Source organism: Brienomyrus brachyistius, chromosome 6 (assembly GCF_023856365.1).
Source record: "Brienomyrus brachyistius isolate T26 chromosome 6, BBRACH_0.4, whole genome shotgun sequence".
Lineage (NCBI taxonomy): Eukaryota > Metazoa > Chordata > Actinopteri > Osteoglossiformes > Mormyridae > Brienomyrus > Brienomyrus brachyistius.
This window is the reverse complement of record NC_064538.1, coordinates 11,671,235-11,687,454: the sequence shown is the minus strand read 5'-3', so window position 1 is coordinate 11,687,454 and position 16,220 is coordinate 11,671,235. Positions and strand designations below refer to the sequence as shown.

At 51.1% G+C, this 16,220-nt stretch overlaps 1 protein-coding gene across 1 annotated transcript in view; it reads right to left on the bottom strand.

Moving 5' to 3' along the window:
• plxna3 (plexin A3) overlaps positions 1-16,220 on the bottom strand; it is a 102,093-nt gene that overhangs the window by 81,321 nt on the left and 4,552 nt on the right. The window contains 4 exon segments of the mRNA XM_049017272.1: positions 9,274-9,456; positions 11,265-11,863; positions 11,866-12,232; positions 12,234-12,554. Of these exon segments, the coding sequence (XP_048873229.1) occupies positions 9,274-9,456; positions 11,265-11,863; positions 11,866-12,232; positions 12,234-12,455 (1,371 nt within the window). The 5' untranslated portion in view covers positions 12,456-12,554.

Here is a 16,220-nt window from a genome sequence, read left to right as displayed (position 1 = left end):
AAACTGTACATTCCATGCCCTTTTGTTATGGGCTCAAGTAGCATGAAGCGATCGTATTAAGGCACTATACCCCCAAATTAAGCCTGCAGTTTAAGTGTATGTCTGACTTTAAGCTAAATACAGCCTTGCAGGTAATGTTAGAGGCAGTGATTAAAAATGTGCAATTCAAAGAATCATATTAATGTGCCCAATAAGTGAAATTTAAGGGGGATACTTTGGTTCTGAAATTAACATTTTGTTATGCTGTGTAATGTGTGATCACAGGAGTCTCGTTGAGAATCATGGAGTCCTCTTTAATGGGCACTTTAACAGAGAAACCCTGCTGAATATTTCATTGTGCGATTTTTTAAAAATGGATGAGGTACAATCTAATGAAACAGCAGCCATCCCATTAAGGGCCGCTCCTGAAACATCACGCACCTTGCAGCTCGCCGGGGCCTCCGATCTCCCGGCAAAAACCTTAATGGCAAAAGTGGGCAAAAAAAACCTGAATTTAAGAGCCCTCACACCGCCTTAATTTCAGCAGAAACAGAAAGGAAATAGTGACTAAGGGCGAATGCAGCGCTTAAGTGCGCGAAAGCAGAAAATTACAGTTATAATGATCGGCCCCAACAGCGCAAAAAAGAAAGGTTAGCGAGAGACCCTTAGCATGGAGTCCTCCGCTCCCTGGATGGAACTTTTATTTTTAACATCCATTGTATTTGGTTAGCGGTGCCGAGGGCAGCGGTGCGCGGGAGGTCACTTGTAATTGCAAATTACTTTTACAGGTTTTGTGAGACTCCAAAGTAAAAGGGGAACTATGCTGAACTTTTTCGGCTCCTAAAAGGTTCTAGTGCTAATGATGTCGACGGCTAATGAAGTTAAACTAATGTTAAATTACCAATCTGCCGTACTGACGTACTAAATAACCAAAACCTAAACTTAATCTTAAAATATTTCAGGAAAAAAAACAGTATGGAGAAGTGCCATATCTGAGAGCCGAAACCCGCTAAGAAGGAACCACATTAAGTTTGCTGTGGCCTTCAAGCCAAGCCCAGTCCGAGTTCTTTATTCAATTATCCATTTCAAATACCCTTCTTATGACATCCACGGCATCTCGCCTATGACAAGAAGCACAAAAAAGGAACAGTTATGTGGACTGATTTAAGTGGGGGGGGGGGGGGGGCAGTGCATAGAGCGGGGGGCTCATTTCCTGCGCAGCTTCTCAAGGTCAGCCTGCACGCAGAGGTTAACGTCCGCGGCAGTGAAGGGGTTGAGAGCGGCGCTGCATAATAAAGCGAGCCTCGTGAATTCCTGACAGCCACATCAGACGGAGGAGGCATAACACTGTCACATTTTAAGAAGAAAGAGAAAACCTTTTATTTTATTGGGGGGGGGGGGGGGGGGCCTAAAACCAGCAGCTTGTGTGGCAGTAAAACACACAATGAAATGTATCCTGCCTCAGGGGCCGAACCCCTAGATCCGTACGGCCCGGTCCTCCGGAGCAGAGATTAGGCACAGGTGTTTAAGCACGTTTGCAATCGCCGCTACTTTGACCTTAAATGAAGTCATGTGGCCGGCCATTACAGCATGAAACTAAACACTGGCCGTGAAAGCGGATCTGCCGGCACAATAAGCCTAATCCTACAGCAGGGCCCTGAGATTCACACAGCCGCTCGCATTAGGCGGGCTGTGACACACACGGCAAATGCGAAGCGAAGCGGCCTGTTTAACAGCAGCTACACAGGAGCCGCGAAGCTGCCCCACACAGACGGAAGCACGCGGGCCAAGGGGCTGGCGGAGGCGGCCCCCAAACAGAGGCTGTAATTGTCAGATTCCCCTTGCTTGGCATACTCCGGGATGTACCACCTTCGACACTGATCACAGGGGAGCCCCCGCCTGCACTCCGCTCCGACACGGGCCATGGCATCTCTTAATCACGGAGTCTGTCTGCACATCTGGCATTAATGGAGGCAGACGAGCAGAGGTATACATCTGGAAGCCATTTCCCAACCCAATATCTCCCTACCGTTCCATGTAAGCCCCGCCATCCTCCATCGCTAACCTCACTTCTGTGTTTCACTCACCCCCGCACTGCTGTCACAAGGAGGAACAGCTCCTTCTCAGCGTGGATGGGCAATTGGGCTGCGTGCCAAGCGGTGGGCGGGGTTTCGCAGTAGGCGGGGCCACACGGTAGGCGGGGTCAGTGGAGAGCTCGTCGAGTGTCAGCCAGAACTACACTCCACCAATTTTTTAAAAGTATGGTATGCTGAGCAAAGACACACGATGACACATTCAATCATATGTTTCCTGACCTCACAGATACATTTCTGACACCATCTTAAACGAAAACAGAGATGTTGTTTGGATAGGCTTATAGGTATTACTGCCATAACATGGATCTTTACACCCATAATCAGACCCTGACCTACTGGAGGCCCGTCCAAAGGTGATGCAGCCGACTGCGAAAAACGGAGGCTTTTCCAGAACCCCTAGCGACAGGGGCAAGACGCAGGGCTCGGCGCTCTGGGTCCCCAAAGGCAGCCGCGATGGCGTTCTGTGACAAAGGGATTTACGGCAAACACATTCCGCCACGATCAAAGGCGCGGAGGACTGGCATGGCTGTAAATCAGCAGCCTGCCAGCTGCTGCCACCCCCCCCCCCCGCCCGGCTGATTTAGGGCTCGGAATTAGCCCCGATTTCCATGACAGTGTGGCCCCACCCAGAATCACCTGCGGCATAACGTCAGCAGGCAGGTTGAGTGGAGGAAATGCCCTGACCTCCAGCCCCCCCCCAGGCATGCCTCCACACCCCCGTACGCATGGTGTCCGACCACAGAGGCAGCTTGGCTGTGCGTACGAGGCCGGCGGAGCAGGAACCTCCCTGCTGGGCTTCCCTGTAAAAACGGGGAAGATTGACAGTGAAACACCTCAGAATGGTGATTCTGCTCAGAGATTCTTTGGCAAAAGCTTCACTTTGGCTGCCGTCTGCAGCAGCTGTACCAGGATCAGCAGCAGTAGGGCAAGTGCAGCAGAAGCAGAGTTAGGGGCCGGGGGGCCCATGCGGGTGTGCGGCTATGGAGGGCACACAGGCATGTGGCTAAGGGGCTCGGGGGGGCCACGCAGGAACGTGGCTCGGGGGGGCCACGTGGGAATGCGGCTGAGGGGGCCACACACGCTCGCTTCCCTATCGGCAAAGACAAACAAACTGCTGGTTCAGCGCGGGGTCGCCGCGGCAACATGAGACGGACCTGCAGCTAGACAAACACTGTACGGGTGAACCGCGATATGCGGGGGGGCTTCCAAAGCGGCTCAGTGTAGGCCGGATGTGCCCCCCATGGTGAGAATGTGGCTCCTACTGCTCAGCTGGGGGGGGGGGGGGGGGTGGGAGCGCTTAAAAAGTGAAAAGGACTCACTGGGGTTCATTTCCTAAACGCGAGATTGACGTGGCTGCGGCCGACTCGCTTCAGTGAGCCACCCGCAAAAGTATTTACCTGTAATTCAGACTCCGCTGCACACCATGGATTAGCCACAGTGTGTGTGCGTGTGTGTGTGTGTGTGTGTGTACGCACAACTCGGCCCTGCGCCGTGACAGAGCTCTCATCGTAATCTCACATTCCACACACGGTGAAGGCAGACTGCAATACTGCAGAATTCTGGAGAAAATCTCCCATAATACCAGCTAAAGCATCTCCCCCCTCTCGCCCCAAGCTAGCCCACCCAGTCCTGCCCTAGGCCGCCATCTGCATGCATGCCTGTGCCAGGTAATCAATGGCCTCATCTTTAGCTGGGGGGCTGAGGTCATTTAAGGCACACGCCGCAGCGGGGGAGGGGAGCTGACCCATGCAGAGAAGCATGGAGGTCCCACAGTGCACCTTCAAGCCGCTGAAGTACTAGGCCTGCATCTCTTCAGCCACTATACAGACCTTAAACTGAATATAAAAGGCACTGAGGATGGGGGTACCAGCTACAGCAAGCAGTGTTTATGGAGATGCCCGGCTTAGGGTGGTGGAACAGGATCGCCTCCACGTTCCATGGCCAGCTCTGCTCACTTAAACCATTGCTGCGTTTTCTTCCCCTACAGTATTCCGGCGCCAGTTGCTCCCGAGCCGGGATGATGTCATGCGAGTGGCCGGTCGATGATGTCACAGGAAGCAGAAGGAGCAGGGGGTGGGGGGTACAGAGTATGTCTGCCACGGTGGCATCACCCCCTACCCCGACCCGTCCGTGACACCATCGCACCTCTCCGGAGAAGCGCGGCACTTAAGACAAGGCCGTTCACTTGGGCGAGGTGCTCCACACGATCTCACGTCCAGGGGCTCCGTCTGCAGTCATTCAGCCAGGATCCGTCTCAGTTTGCCACAGACTTTTGCCTCATCAACACAGCCATCCGAGTCCCACGGTGGGCGCGAGTAACCATGACAGGCTTTATTCTGAGAAACCACTGGGCCACCGTAGTTTTCAGGTCTGGTTAGTGGCGTAGCCATTTCCGCATGGACGCGTGCCGACCCGGAGACGCCTGTGTGTGTGTGAGTCATATCACGCCCCCAACTGCATCTCTGCTGATGCCTTTATATTAAAACTTTCGATATATCAGGGAGAGCGATCAGTAAACTCCAGGCCTGATAAACAGGCACGGTGCCTCCCTCCCACATAGGCCGCAGTGACCCCGCTTAGAGCGAGAGGAAGTGCGAGGGGCTCGTGGGTGATTTCCGTACCGTGCTACAAAGCCGGCACTTGTGCTCTTTTCGCTTGCCAAAACAAATAAGCCGATATGAGGGCGAGATATGAGAGGGCCAGTCCAAAGAGCGTGTTTCCATGGTGCTACTCCTCCCCTCCTTGGCGGGGCAGACAAACAGTCACACAGCATCGACGTTGGCTTCCGCTGAGGACATCAACAAAGTGTGCAAACACGTCCTACCAATTTATATTGCTGGATATTTTTACCGTAGGATTTTAAAGTACTCCAGCCGGCTGTTTGCCGGGACTTGACCCAGCAACCTTGTGCTTACAGGGCCATCCCCTAACCCTCTACCCCACACACAGTTCCACTTTTTACATGTAGGTGGGGAAGTAACATCATACTACAGGAGGAACCAAAAGTGCGTCGTCCGTAAAATCCCAAACTAAAACTGAAGGTTTTGACCAAGAACTGGAAGACGCAGCTGCCGTCCCCTTAAAGGAAGGTGTAGGTTAGCACACTGTCTGTAAAGATGCTCGTCTACATGTGGGAAAGCTAGCAAGCCGCCTAACCCCCCCCCATCCAACATGATGACATCTGTTGTACAGAATTTCATCACCATCCATCTCCTTGCACCCCCTTATCAAGTACAAGGTCTGGGGGGGGGGGGGGGGTACTGAGCCCATCCAAAGGCAGCAGAGAACACAATGCATGGAAATAATGCATGAGAACAGCCAGGACAGGAAGCCAGTCCATTGTAGAGCTTCTCTCCCTCTCCCTCTCACACACACACACACACACACACACACACACACACACACACACACACACACACACACACACACACACACACACACACACTTCTGAGACTCCGATTAACACGATGGCACATCTTTGGGCTGTGGGAGGTAACTGGAGTCCCCGGAGGAATCACACACGGCCGCAGACTCCGTACACAAATAGCGGGGCAGGACTCGGTCGCCGTGACTCCCACCACGGCGCCCCCTGTGTGGGAAATGACGCAAAATACATTTCATCCTGTATTAATCCATGCTGGGAAAGCCTGCTAACTTCTCACTGCTCTGCTAAAGCCTGGGTGGGGGGGGGTGATTCTGCCGGTCTGCAGCACATGCTCGTCATCCACTTAGTTTTAATTACGCCGTCTACGGGGCGACAGCAGCGAGCGCCGATTCGGGCAGGATCTCTACGGCGGCCAGCTCCGCATCCCCGCTCCGAATCCCCGCTCCGCATCCCAGTCCGCATCCCCACATCCCCGCTCCGCACTCCGCATCCCCGCTCCGCGCTCCGCATCCCCGCTCCGCATCCGCGCTCCGCATCCCCGCTCGCAGCCCCGCCGCCGCGCCTCTCGTCAGCCTCCACTCAGAATAGAAGCGTGGAGGAGAGATGGCTGAAAACAAGCAGGGGGCCACCAGAGCGGCGCCGTTGCTGCGCACTTCCGCTAACGGCCTGCTTCTCCTCCCAGGCGGCAGTAATGAGAACACGCTCCACTCCATATAGGTGACATGGCTGATTTTCTCACCGCTTCTGAGGAGTGGCAATATACCCATGCAATGATGCTATATTTACATTTATGCAGGCATAGCTTAAGAATGCTCTTTACATAGCATTTGAGGGGTCTCTTCACATTATATTACTTAAAACGTATTTTTTTATTTATTTTACAAAACATACAGCACACAGCAATCTTCCACATTCATTCTCAGGAGAGAGTGCTATTCCAAGCGATCCAAAACCTGTCTGCTTTGATTCCATTCAGTCCCGGAAAAATGAAAACAGCCATTTCCGGAGTCTAAATGGCAATAGGATCCGTTACCTTTAAGCGTATAAGCTGAACCACGGCAGGCGGAACAGACAGAGATAGTTATTACAGATCCCAGCGCCTGATCTATTTGTGAAGTCAGAAATTGTCACTTGTTTGAGAAGCTTCTTTGCGATTGCTCTGATCAGGACGGACAGTCCTAGTGCACTTACAGTCTTTAAAGGGACCCATACTGCGAGGATTATCATAGAGAAGCTGATTGCGATAGGGCTGTAATTAAAGGCCCGTTTATCATCCATACTCAGAGCCTGCCTGGCCTGCAGGAGTTCCGCGTTCCCCGAAGGCCACACGCGACTCGGCGTGGACGCATCCAAAAGGATCCTTTGTCTTCAGATGTTTTTGCAGACTGGCCAGGTGGAACAATGTTATTGTTCTAACACTGACGTTCACAGGGGATTAGATGGAGTCAGAGTGTTTTTCTTCTGATACAATATTTGGGGGGGGTCACTTGTAGCCTGTTTATTAGGGCCATCTGGTTTGGCTGACAGAACTTGTCATAAGCCAGCAGCCCCCCCCCCACACACACACACACACACACACACACACACACACACACACACACACATTAGTGCCCTTAGACTGGTGAGAGAATGACATAGGCCGTTGTGCTCTCCGTGTCTAGTGGTATCAGTTCCGATCATAATTCCATTTTCCCAATACTCATAAATCGCCGAAACTTAAAGGGTAGATGTCAACAAACTGAAAGAATCTCCAGACACTGAGGAGACATATTGGCAGAACAGACCAAACTGTAAACTTCATATACCGAAGGTAAACTGACAGCACAGAGCAAGGCGGCAGGTCAATTTAAGGTTCTTACGCACTGCTTCCTACATAAAGTGAAGGAGCACGTGTCAATGCTCACTTTCATAATCGGGGTTGCAGCACTGGCAGTAGTGAAGTTAACCCTGTGCTGCAGTGATGTAATCAAAGGAGTGATGTAATGAAGTGATTTTTACTAGAAACATAGAGCTTTATCTGTCCTGACCTTGGACGTGGACGGCATTTGAGTTGGCTTTTGTTCAAGCTTCTTAATTTAGCTTAATTGTGGTTTTCAAATAAAAAGGAAACCAATTCATGTGTCATAGAGTGGCATGGGTTCGGGATCAGCCCCAACCCCCGGGAGGCCCACCGCCCCAAAAATGGGGTCAGATAAATGTCTGACCCTGTGCTTTCACCCCAAGCTTTGCCCCCACCTGTATACGTGGGTCTGTGTCTAATAAGTGTTTCCCAACTCCAGTCCTCAGGGACCCATAGGCAGTTCACGTTTTTGCTCCCTCCCAACTCTCAGAAGGACAGGATTGAGAAACACTGGTCCAACTGGAGAGCAAGATTACATTTGCCAAGATCTAGTACACCGAGTGAAAAAATCACCGACTTAATCAGAGATGCAAAACAGAATTATGCATCTTTAAAAAAAAAAATAAAAATTTAAATCATCAATTTATATTATCATATCATGATTCGAAAAGATCCACATTAAATGTTTTCATTCTTTTAGCACTTCAGCCCTTCAGATGAAATCTAACATCCAACTTCCAACCACTTATCCTGATCCAGATCCCAGAGGGGCCTGGAGCCAGGCAGTGCAAGCCATAAGGCAGGGCTACAGTCTGGACGGGGTGCTGGTCCGTCTCCGGGCACATACGCGCGCGCGCGCGCGCACACACACACACACACACACACACACACACACACACACACACACACACACACACACACACACACACACACACACACACACACACACACACACACACACACACACACACACACACACACACGCACACGCACACGCACTCTATGGGCAATTTAGAGACACCAATTAACTTAACTGCATGTCTTTGGACAGCAGGATGAAGGCCCCATGACACAGGAAGTACATGTAAACTCCACCCAGAGAGAGCGGAGCTGAGATCCAAGCCGCCAGCCGGGAGGTGTGAGCCGACAGCGCCGCCCCTCAGCCGGCCTGCTGCCCCATAGCTAATATTAATTACACTAATCATGCAGGACTTCAGTTTCACACAAGCAGTGACTAGTTAGCAAGCCGAGGCTGAGCAGCTAACAGCCACCAGGCTGCCACACTGCTAACTTAAACCTGGTTAATGTGAGGATCAGCTCTAGCAAAGATGCCGGAGTGCGCGGTGGGGCTGACAAATGCTGAATTTGGGTCTGCGAGTGGAATCTGCCAAATGAGGAGCTCGGTGCCAAACTCCGCCGGCATTAAGAGGGAGCAGACAGAGGTGAACAGAATGAGTGCTCCAAGAGAAGCGACGCCCCCCGCCCCTGAAGGAGCAGCCCCCCCCCCGCTCTGTGAATCACTGAACCCCTCTCGCACTCCACCCCTGTACGCGAGCGCCGATTGTGTCATCCCAGCAGCTCCCACGGGGCCTGACTGCATCTTAACAACAAAGGGAAAACAACACTCACCCACGCCAGTCAGGGGCTGTACCGGAACGCACTCGAGAGCCCTTGTTTGCGAATTAAAAAACAGAACTGAAATCACTGGCTTCAGGCCGGAAAAACACACCATGTACTCTTAACTTTCCCATGACTGACCTAAACTGTACTCAGTCCGCAATCTAACAGCCCTCATGGTATACGGACATGCTGGAATTAAGCAGAGACCCCACAGAGAGTTGAGTCAGTTGCTTTTTCTGCTGTTCGGAAGCTAAACCCCCCCCCAGCCGCAACCCAATCCCCCTGCATTGTGGAGGAATCCACACAACCAAGCACTCTCGAGGTTCGAGACGCTCCAGTTTTGGCTGACTCACCTTCTTGAGATGACCACTGCGAGTGCCCAAGAAGACCACGGTGTGCTCCCCGTAGGTGTAGGCGGCCACCGAGGCCATGCCGTCGACGCGCTCGTCGAAAAGGGGCGTCCCCTCGATGGCATCCAGGCCCCCTAGTGGCTGGTTCAGCACAAGGCCACAGAAATCGTCGCCAATCTGCTTGGGCTTAAAAACAAAAGGAACGGAGGAGGGGGGGGGGAGATCACGTGTGAATATTCAATTCCTAGCAGAACGCTTATTATTCCGTAACACGATTAGCTGTGATGCGTCAGTGGTACTAATCAGGCTACTTGTAAACAAGCTCAAACCCAACGCAGATGCCCGAACGAAAGACAACGGTCGATGCATAAAGATGGCTAACCAGCTATTCTCATTTATATTCCCTTCAGCAAAAACAATTCACTGTTGGGGGGGGGGGGGGGGGGGGGGGACTTCCAAAATGAAAGCTGCCCAGTCAGAGAGGCTGAAATTGAGAATATGAGACATCCCGATAAACCAGGAACCAACAGGTACAACTATAAGAAGTGTAAGAAGTGTACCAGCATCACCTGCCGAACACAATATTCAAAACACAATTTAAAAGAGGAATAAAAAAGATTTTTGATAAACTCTTTTGGCTCAGACAGGATCTTGACACCCCAGGCAGCTATCACTTAGTTAACCTGCTTTTCATCAAACATGACTTTCATTAAGCACAGGAACATCAAGCACGGCAACGGTAACGCGCCGTCGTCTTAAAGATCGCCTGCGGTTCTCAGCTTTTCTTTCAGGCGATCTTCACTCATTATAAACGAGGAAGGTGAGGAAGGAGAGGCTACATTCAGAAACACTCGGGGGGGGGGGGGGGTGGGGGGGACGCGCTGTGTAAGGGGGGCGCGTGTCGGGTTTGGGGGACGCAAACACTCATTACACGGTCAAGGGCTGCCGCTGAGCATGGAGTGTGTTAATGATGGCCGACACTGGCACATGTCAAGTGCACACAAGTATCAGTACAAGGCGCTCTGCTCGCCCCAACACGCACCCCCCCCCCCCCCAATATAATCTGGCTTTTTCCTCCAACGGATAAATCTTTTTTCTTTTTTTAATCCTTCGGATATGTAAAGCACGCTATATCACTTTTAAAATAAATTATCCAAATAAGGCATTGCCCTCCAATAAACCTTTCTAAAAGTTTCACTGAATCAATCACGTTCTCCAAACATGGAAAAAACGGTGAAGTCTGTTTGTCCGAGCTAAACTAACCTCACGTTTAATGAACCACACCGGTTTGCTCTTATCGTTGCATACAAATGCTGGAACCGTGCCAGGAATTACAGCCTTTAAAAAAATATATATTGAAAAATAAAGCTGATAACCATGGTTACAGGTCTTAGGCCGAAAAATAAATAGGAGAGAATCACCTATAGAGCTCAGAGTTGCATGATTGAGAAAAAAAATATCATTTAAAATCTGATCCAAAACAGCAGCAGAGTCAATATGTTATTTTCTATGCTGGCCTGTGACATTTGCAGCTAGCTACCACTACAACAAGCCATTAGAGGCAAACTTTGTGGCTGAGAAACTTGTCAGAGCTCAGCCGAGTCCCCATCTTAAGGACATCATGCCAGCTTTCGGTATGAACCAACTGGGACATTGAGAGATACTGAAAATCACTCATCTTCCTAGATAAAACCTTAAACACCAATTATATCACTCCATGCTCCATTTTTTTTTTTTTACGGAGTCCACGGTCAGATTCTTAAACAGGAATTTAAGAGCTAAATCACAAGTATTTTAATGTAAAATTCATCGCTCTTTGATATCTTTTATACGATCCATTCTCATTTCGAATCAATGATGGATGGGAACACAGCATGAGACACTGGGGACCGGCCTAGGCTGGGGCAGGGGGCCAAAGCAGCGGGAACTTGGCAGGAGGAGGGATCAAACACAGTGAGTACAGGCAGCTGAAGGAGGAGGCCCTGGAAACTCACCGTGGTGATGCAGGGCAGCTCCTTGTTGAGCAGCCAAGGCAGAGACAGCCTGCCTTCACCGCGGTAGCAGGACTTGATCCTCTCTCGCATGGCCGAGTTGACCTGACGCAGGGTGAAGAGGCATAGCACCGTCTCACGGGGTGGATTAGCCCTGTTCTTCTGGCCCTGGGAGAAGACCACGAACAAAACGTCCTCGTCTTCCGAGAGGCCGAGGGCCCGGGCCAGCATCCTGCCTGGCCGATGCTTGTAGGCAGCCTGGACCAGGCGGTACTCCACCCCATCCTTGGTGCAGCCCAGGGGGAATTCCACGTAGGAGTAGAACTCGGTGTCGTTGGAGCACATGCGCACTATCTTGGACGTGAAGAACTTCTCGCCGGTGGCATCCATCTGCGTCAGCTGCGTGTCCAGCTGCAGCGTCAGGAAGTAGATGTAGGTGCGGCTGGAGAAGCCGTAAACGTAGTAAATGTCGAACGCCGGGTACAAAGAGAGGGTGTCCGACGGGATTTTGATCTGCGAGGACACAAACTCGTCCTGGTAGACCAAGCTGAACATGCTGACGTTCTCCTCGTCCTCCACCAGCTTGCGGCTGGACAGGGTAAGTACTCGGATTTCCCGTCGATGGCAGCGCCTATGAAGAGGCGGCTGCCTCTCTTCTTCTTCTTCTTCCCGTCCCCGGCTGTGGTATCTTCTTCACCGACCACCACCCCTGCCATGCCGTCGGCCTCCTTGGCCCCGGATAGGTAGTGCTCCTTGCGGTGATGGGGCTCCCCGAGCTTAAAGAGGTCTTCCAGGCGAAGGAACTGGCACACGCCCTGCCAGATGCTCCCGCAGGCCACCAGCCGGTGCCCGGCATAATCCACCAGCAGCAGCTTATTGACGTTGTCTGTGGGCTCCAGCCTGTGAGCGCAGGCTCGCACGCTGGGCGGCGGGTAGCACTTGGAGTTGTCCTCCACGGGGCCGGTCATGTGCGGAGCGCAGCTCCGTCAGGTTGGCCGAGAGCTTGTAGACGCGGTTGACGGCGCCCACGTAGACCTCGCCCGTCTTGCGGTGCACGGTGAGGTGCGTCAGGCTGGTGTCGGTCACTCTGAAGACTCCGGTCTCAGGCGACGTCTCGGTCGGAGCCGTGGGGAAGGATCCCCCGTGGCCAGCGCGCAGCACGAGGAACACGAGCGGCAGCCATGCGGACATCATGATTGGAGATCTTCCGTCAGATGCAGAAGGGGGGGTGATACTCTCCAGAGGAAGGAGTGCTTTATGTTTTGCTTCCCTTCAGGTATCAGTGGGCCATCTCTGAAAAGATAGAGGCACAGTGATTAAGGACAGAGGCACACAGGTGGCAGTAAAGGTCTCTCTTCCCCGCGACTCTCAGCTGTGCAGGATCAGGATGAGCGGCACATTTCCGGCCCTCGCCTCGCATGGGACCTGCTCTATCACACGCACCTGCCTCTAGTCCATTTAGGGGAAATAAGCTGCATTAATGACCCAAAATGGTTGGTCTGGAAAGCATGTGCGCTCGCCGGGGAGGCATGGGGAGGTGGGAGGGGGGGCTATTGATCGACTGGCCACTGACAGCTTCAGGCTGTGTCACTCCCACGCCGTGTGCTCGCTGGATCGCTAATAAACCTTTACAGCCATCGCTAACACTAATCCCAAGTGCATCTGTTAATTAGGCAGCAGTGTTGGGGTGGGTTTCGGGGGGGTAGGGGGTGGTGGAAAGCGTAGATGGGGGGTGGGAGGGATTGCAGTTAGAACAGCAGAATCTATAGGGGCTGAGATCCTGCGAGCGCTATGCACTATATATTTGTAACTTAACACGAGTGATTACTGGATGGATCAAAAACTGTGCTCTGGTGCTCAGAAACATTCAACACCCCCCACCCACTGCCACCCACCCCCACCGGTGAACAGAGCTGCTAGTATACAAGAGGCCCTTATGGTCCTCAAACAACCCCCTTTGGGGTGGCACTGCTGGGGCGGGCGGGCGGGCAGGAGGAGATTCCGCTCTCTGCAGAGACAGACTCCCCCGCATACAGAGACGGGCACCTTTCATTTCTGCTTAATGAATTCCGTGATTTGCAGCCAGGTTTGTGCCGCATGGATATTTCCTTTCCCATTGTTAAATGCTGATCTGCAGGCATATGCCCAGCCAATCCCCCCCCCCCCCCCCCCCCCCGCTTAATAGACAATAAGCACAGCCTAATACGCTGGTTACATTCTGACAGAGTACTTTTCACATGAAACAGACTACTAGTTACATTTAAGATTTTTTAACTACTGGATGACAAGGACACTTTCCCCCGATGAGACTGTTACTCATTTCACCCACATGGTTATAATTATAGTGCAATTGTTAGAAACCAGAAACTGTCCTGTACATCGATCCTTAGAGATTGGTATATTTTTTTATAGATCTTTACCCATTTTAAGCAGCATATAATGTAAAATGATCCTCAGTAAACATGATATTTATAAACTATTCTCTGTACTGCTACATGGCGACCAGAGGAAAACCCTGTCAAATTGTACATGTAACCTACAGTATGCAAGGAATAAGAAAAGCAGAAGGATGGACTAAAATGAAAAGGTGATACTGAGGACTGAAGATACGGCCCCGCGTTTCTGATGCCTATGATCGCGCGGCAGACATCCCCCCCCCTCAGCTTAACACGCAGCATCCGGCAGACACGCTACCTTTTCAGTCATTACTGTCAATGGTTTAGTTCCAGTTTTTTTTTTTGGCACAAGTTCAGTAAAAGAAAATATGATGAGGTCATGAATGGGTTCAGCGCTTGCCGTTTTTCCGCCTGACATCGCATTGACCCTGCTGCAATGGCGGCAAGTAAAAGATCTTCATCTAGACCAAGAAAGGTGAACAAAAAGGAGGCGTGTAAGGAACTTCACGGGCACGGCTGCGACAAATGCCCAGCAAGGTTTTTTATATTATTATTTGAAATCTCCATAGTCTCGTAAGCAAAATGCCTCTTTACCATTACAGGGTCCCTCACAGCATTAGCACTGCCGCCTCTCCACAGTTTCAGAGGATCCCATCCACTGTAACATCACCAAACTCACTCCATGTTGATCCACTGCTGTGCTTCACAGCTTCTGATGTGGGGCTGACCAGACCGCAAAGGCTCTTTTTATATGAACGGAGAGGCCTGTGTTAAAGAAGTTTAATTACTGACTGATTGCCAGTGCCTGCTTAGCTGAACAGTGCTGTGTTGTTCATATTTTGAGCTGCACATCAAGTATATTCAAAATTTAATTACTCTAGACATTTGAGGTTTAATGTGATACTAGAGACACAGTCATCAATAATGTGACATCGCCTCAACAGTATAATGGAGAGGAATAATGACACGGAAATCAAGGTCTCATTTAATGTCATTAAATTTGCTATAGCATTCACTGAATTTTACAAGATCCAGTTATGCTGTACAGAATACAAACATGAAAGCAATACAGCCACTATACTAAACTACAGTAATTCAATAACTGTAGTTCAAATATACGATTTACTTTTGTAACTAACATGCAGATGTTTAGAAGGACATGATGAGCCTGTGTGCTCTGTGGACTGCAGAGAATGGATTGGCTATGTTAATACCATGGCCAGCTGCCGTGAGGGTCCTGACTTCTGCAAGATATCTATGAGCCTCAGTTGCTGATTTGATTAGCCATTGGCCACTGTGGGACAGAAGCCGCCGCCATTGGCCACTGAGGGACAGAAGCCGCCGCCATTGGCCACTGAGGGACAGAAGCCGCCGCCATTGGCCACAGAAAGCCGAGAATTAGCTCTCGTATAAATGTACGTTGCATCTGTATGCAACGTAATCTGTATGTAGGACTTGGAACTCTCTTGGACATGGAACAAAAGTGTATGTGAATAAGATCCATCCATCCATCCAATTACTTGTTATGTTATATATGCTTTTTTTTTTAGTTCACTTGAGATAGTTGAGTATATTTTTTTTCCAGTTAACTGAAATACAGTATATGCTCTTCCCAGTATGACCACTACCGGACCAAGGGGTCTGTGGGGTGGACGGATTAAACGCTACTGTTAAACTGATATCAATTCAATGGCCTTCCCTATCCTCCCACAAGTGAGCGCACCGCATGCACACACACACACACACACACACACACACACACACACACGCACACGCACACGCAAAGCAAAGGCATTAACACAGAATATTAAGCAACTATAGGAGAGACTGATTCTCGGCAGATTATCGCAGCGCGGCGGAGCCTAAGGAAGCCTTTCGCTTTGAACGAGCCTTTTAAACGTTGCGAGGCATCATTATTTTGACAACCGCACTGTTTGCGGAGCATTAGACACGGGCAGAGCGGCTGAGCCAGCCGACACGAGGGGGAACGTGTGAAGTTCGAGTGACCGCTCAGCGTCACGCCCGCGTGTCACCATCACGCCGCCTCCATTAAGCATATTGGTCAGCAGACGCTCCATCTCGCAGCGGGCCAAGCGCGGGGCTGCAGGCTCCCCGCAACGGGCCAAGAAATTCTGCCGCGCTAAACTGCTCCACTTTAACTGCATCAGGGGATTCGCAAGTGCCTCGAACTAGATATCCTTGCTGGAATGAGCTTTGCATGCAGAGGGGCCGGGGGCGAGAGGAGCGGGGCCATGGGGTAGGGGGTGGCCGGGCCATGCAGTACTGGCCCCCGCGTGACACCGTTGCCATTAAATAAAAAACACGCCATTAAATCCTTGCCTCATCAAAGCCTGGAACGCGGCGCCCTCTGCCCGCCATGCTACTAATGAGGGTCAATAGCCCTTGATTAGGAGGGGGAGAAAGCCACTTTCCAAGCTACGTTTTCCGCTGCTACTTAGCTGAGCACGCAGATGGCAGCCACTGTTTTTAAAGAAACCCTCGGCCCTCCATCACCCGCACATCTACACGGCCTCCATAAAGGTCCATATCATTTGGTCCTTTC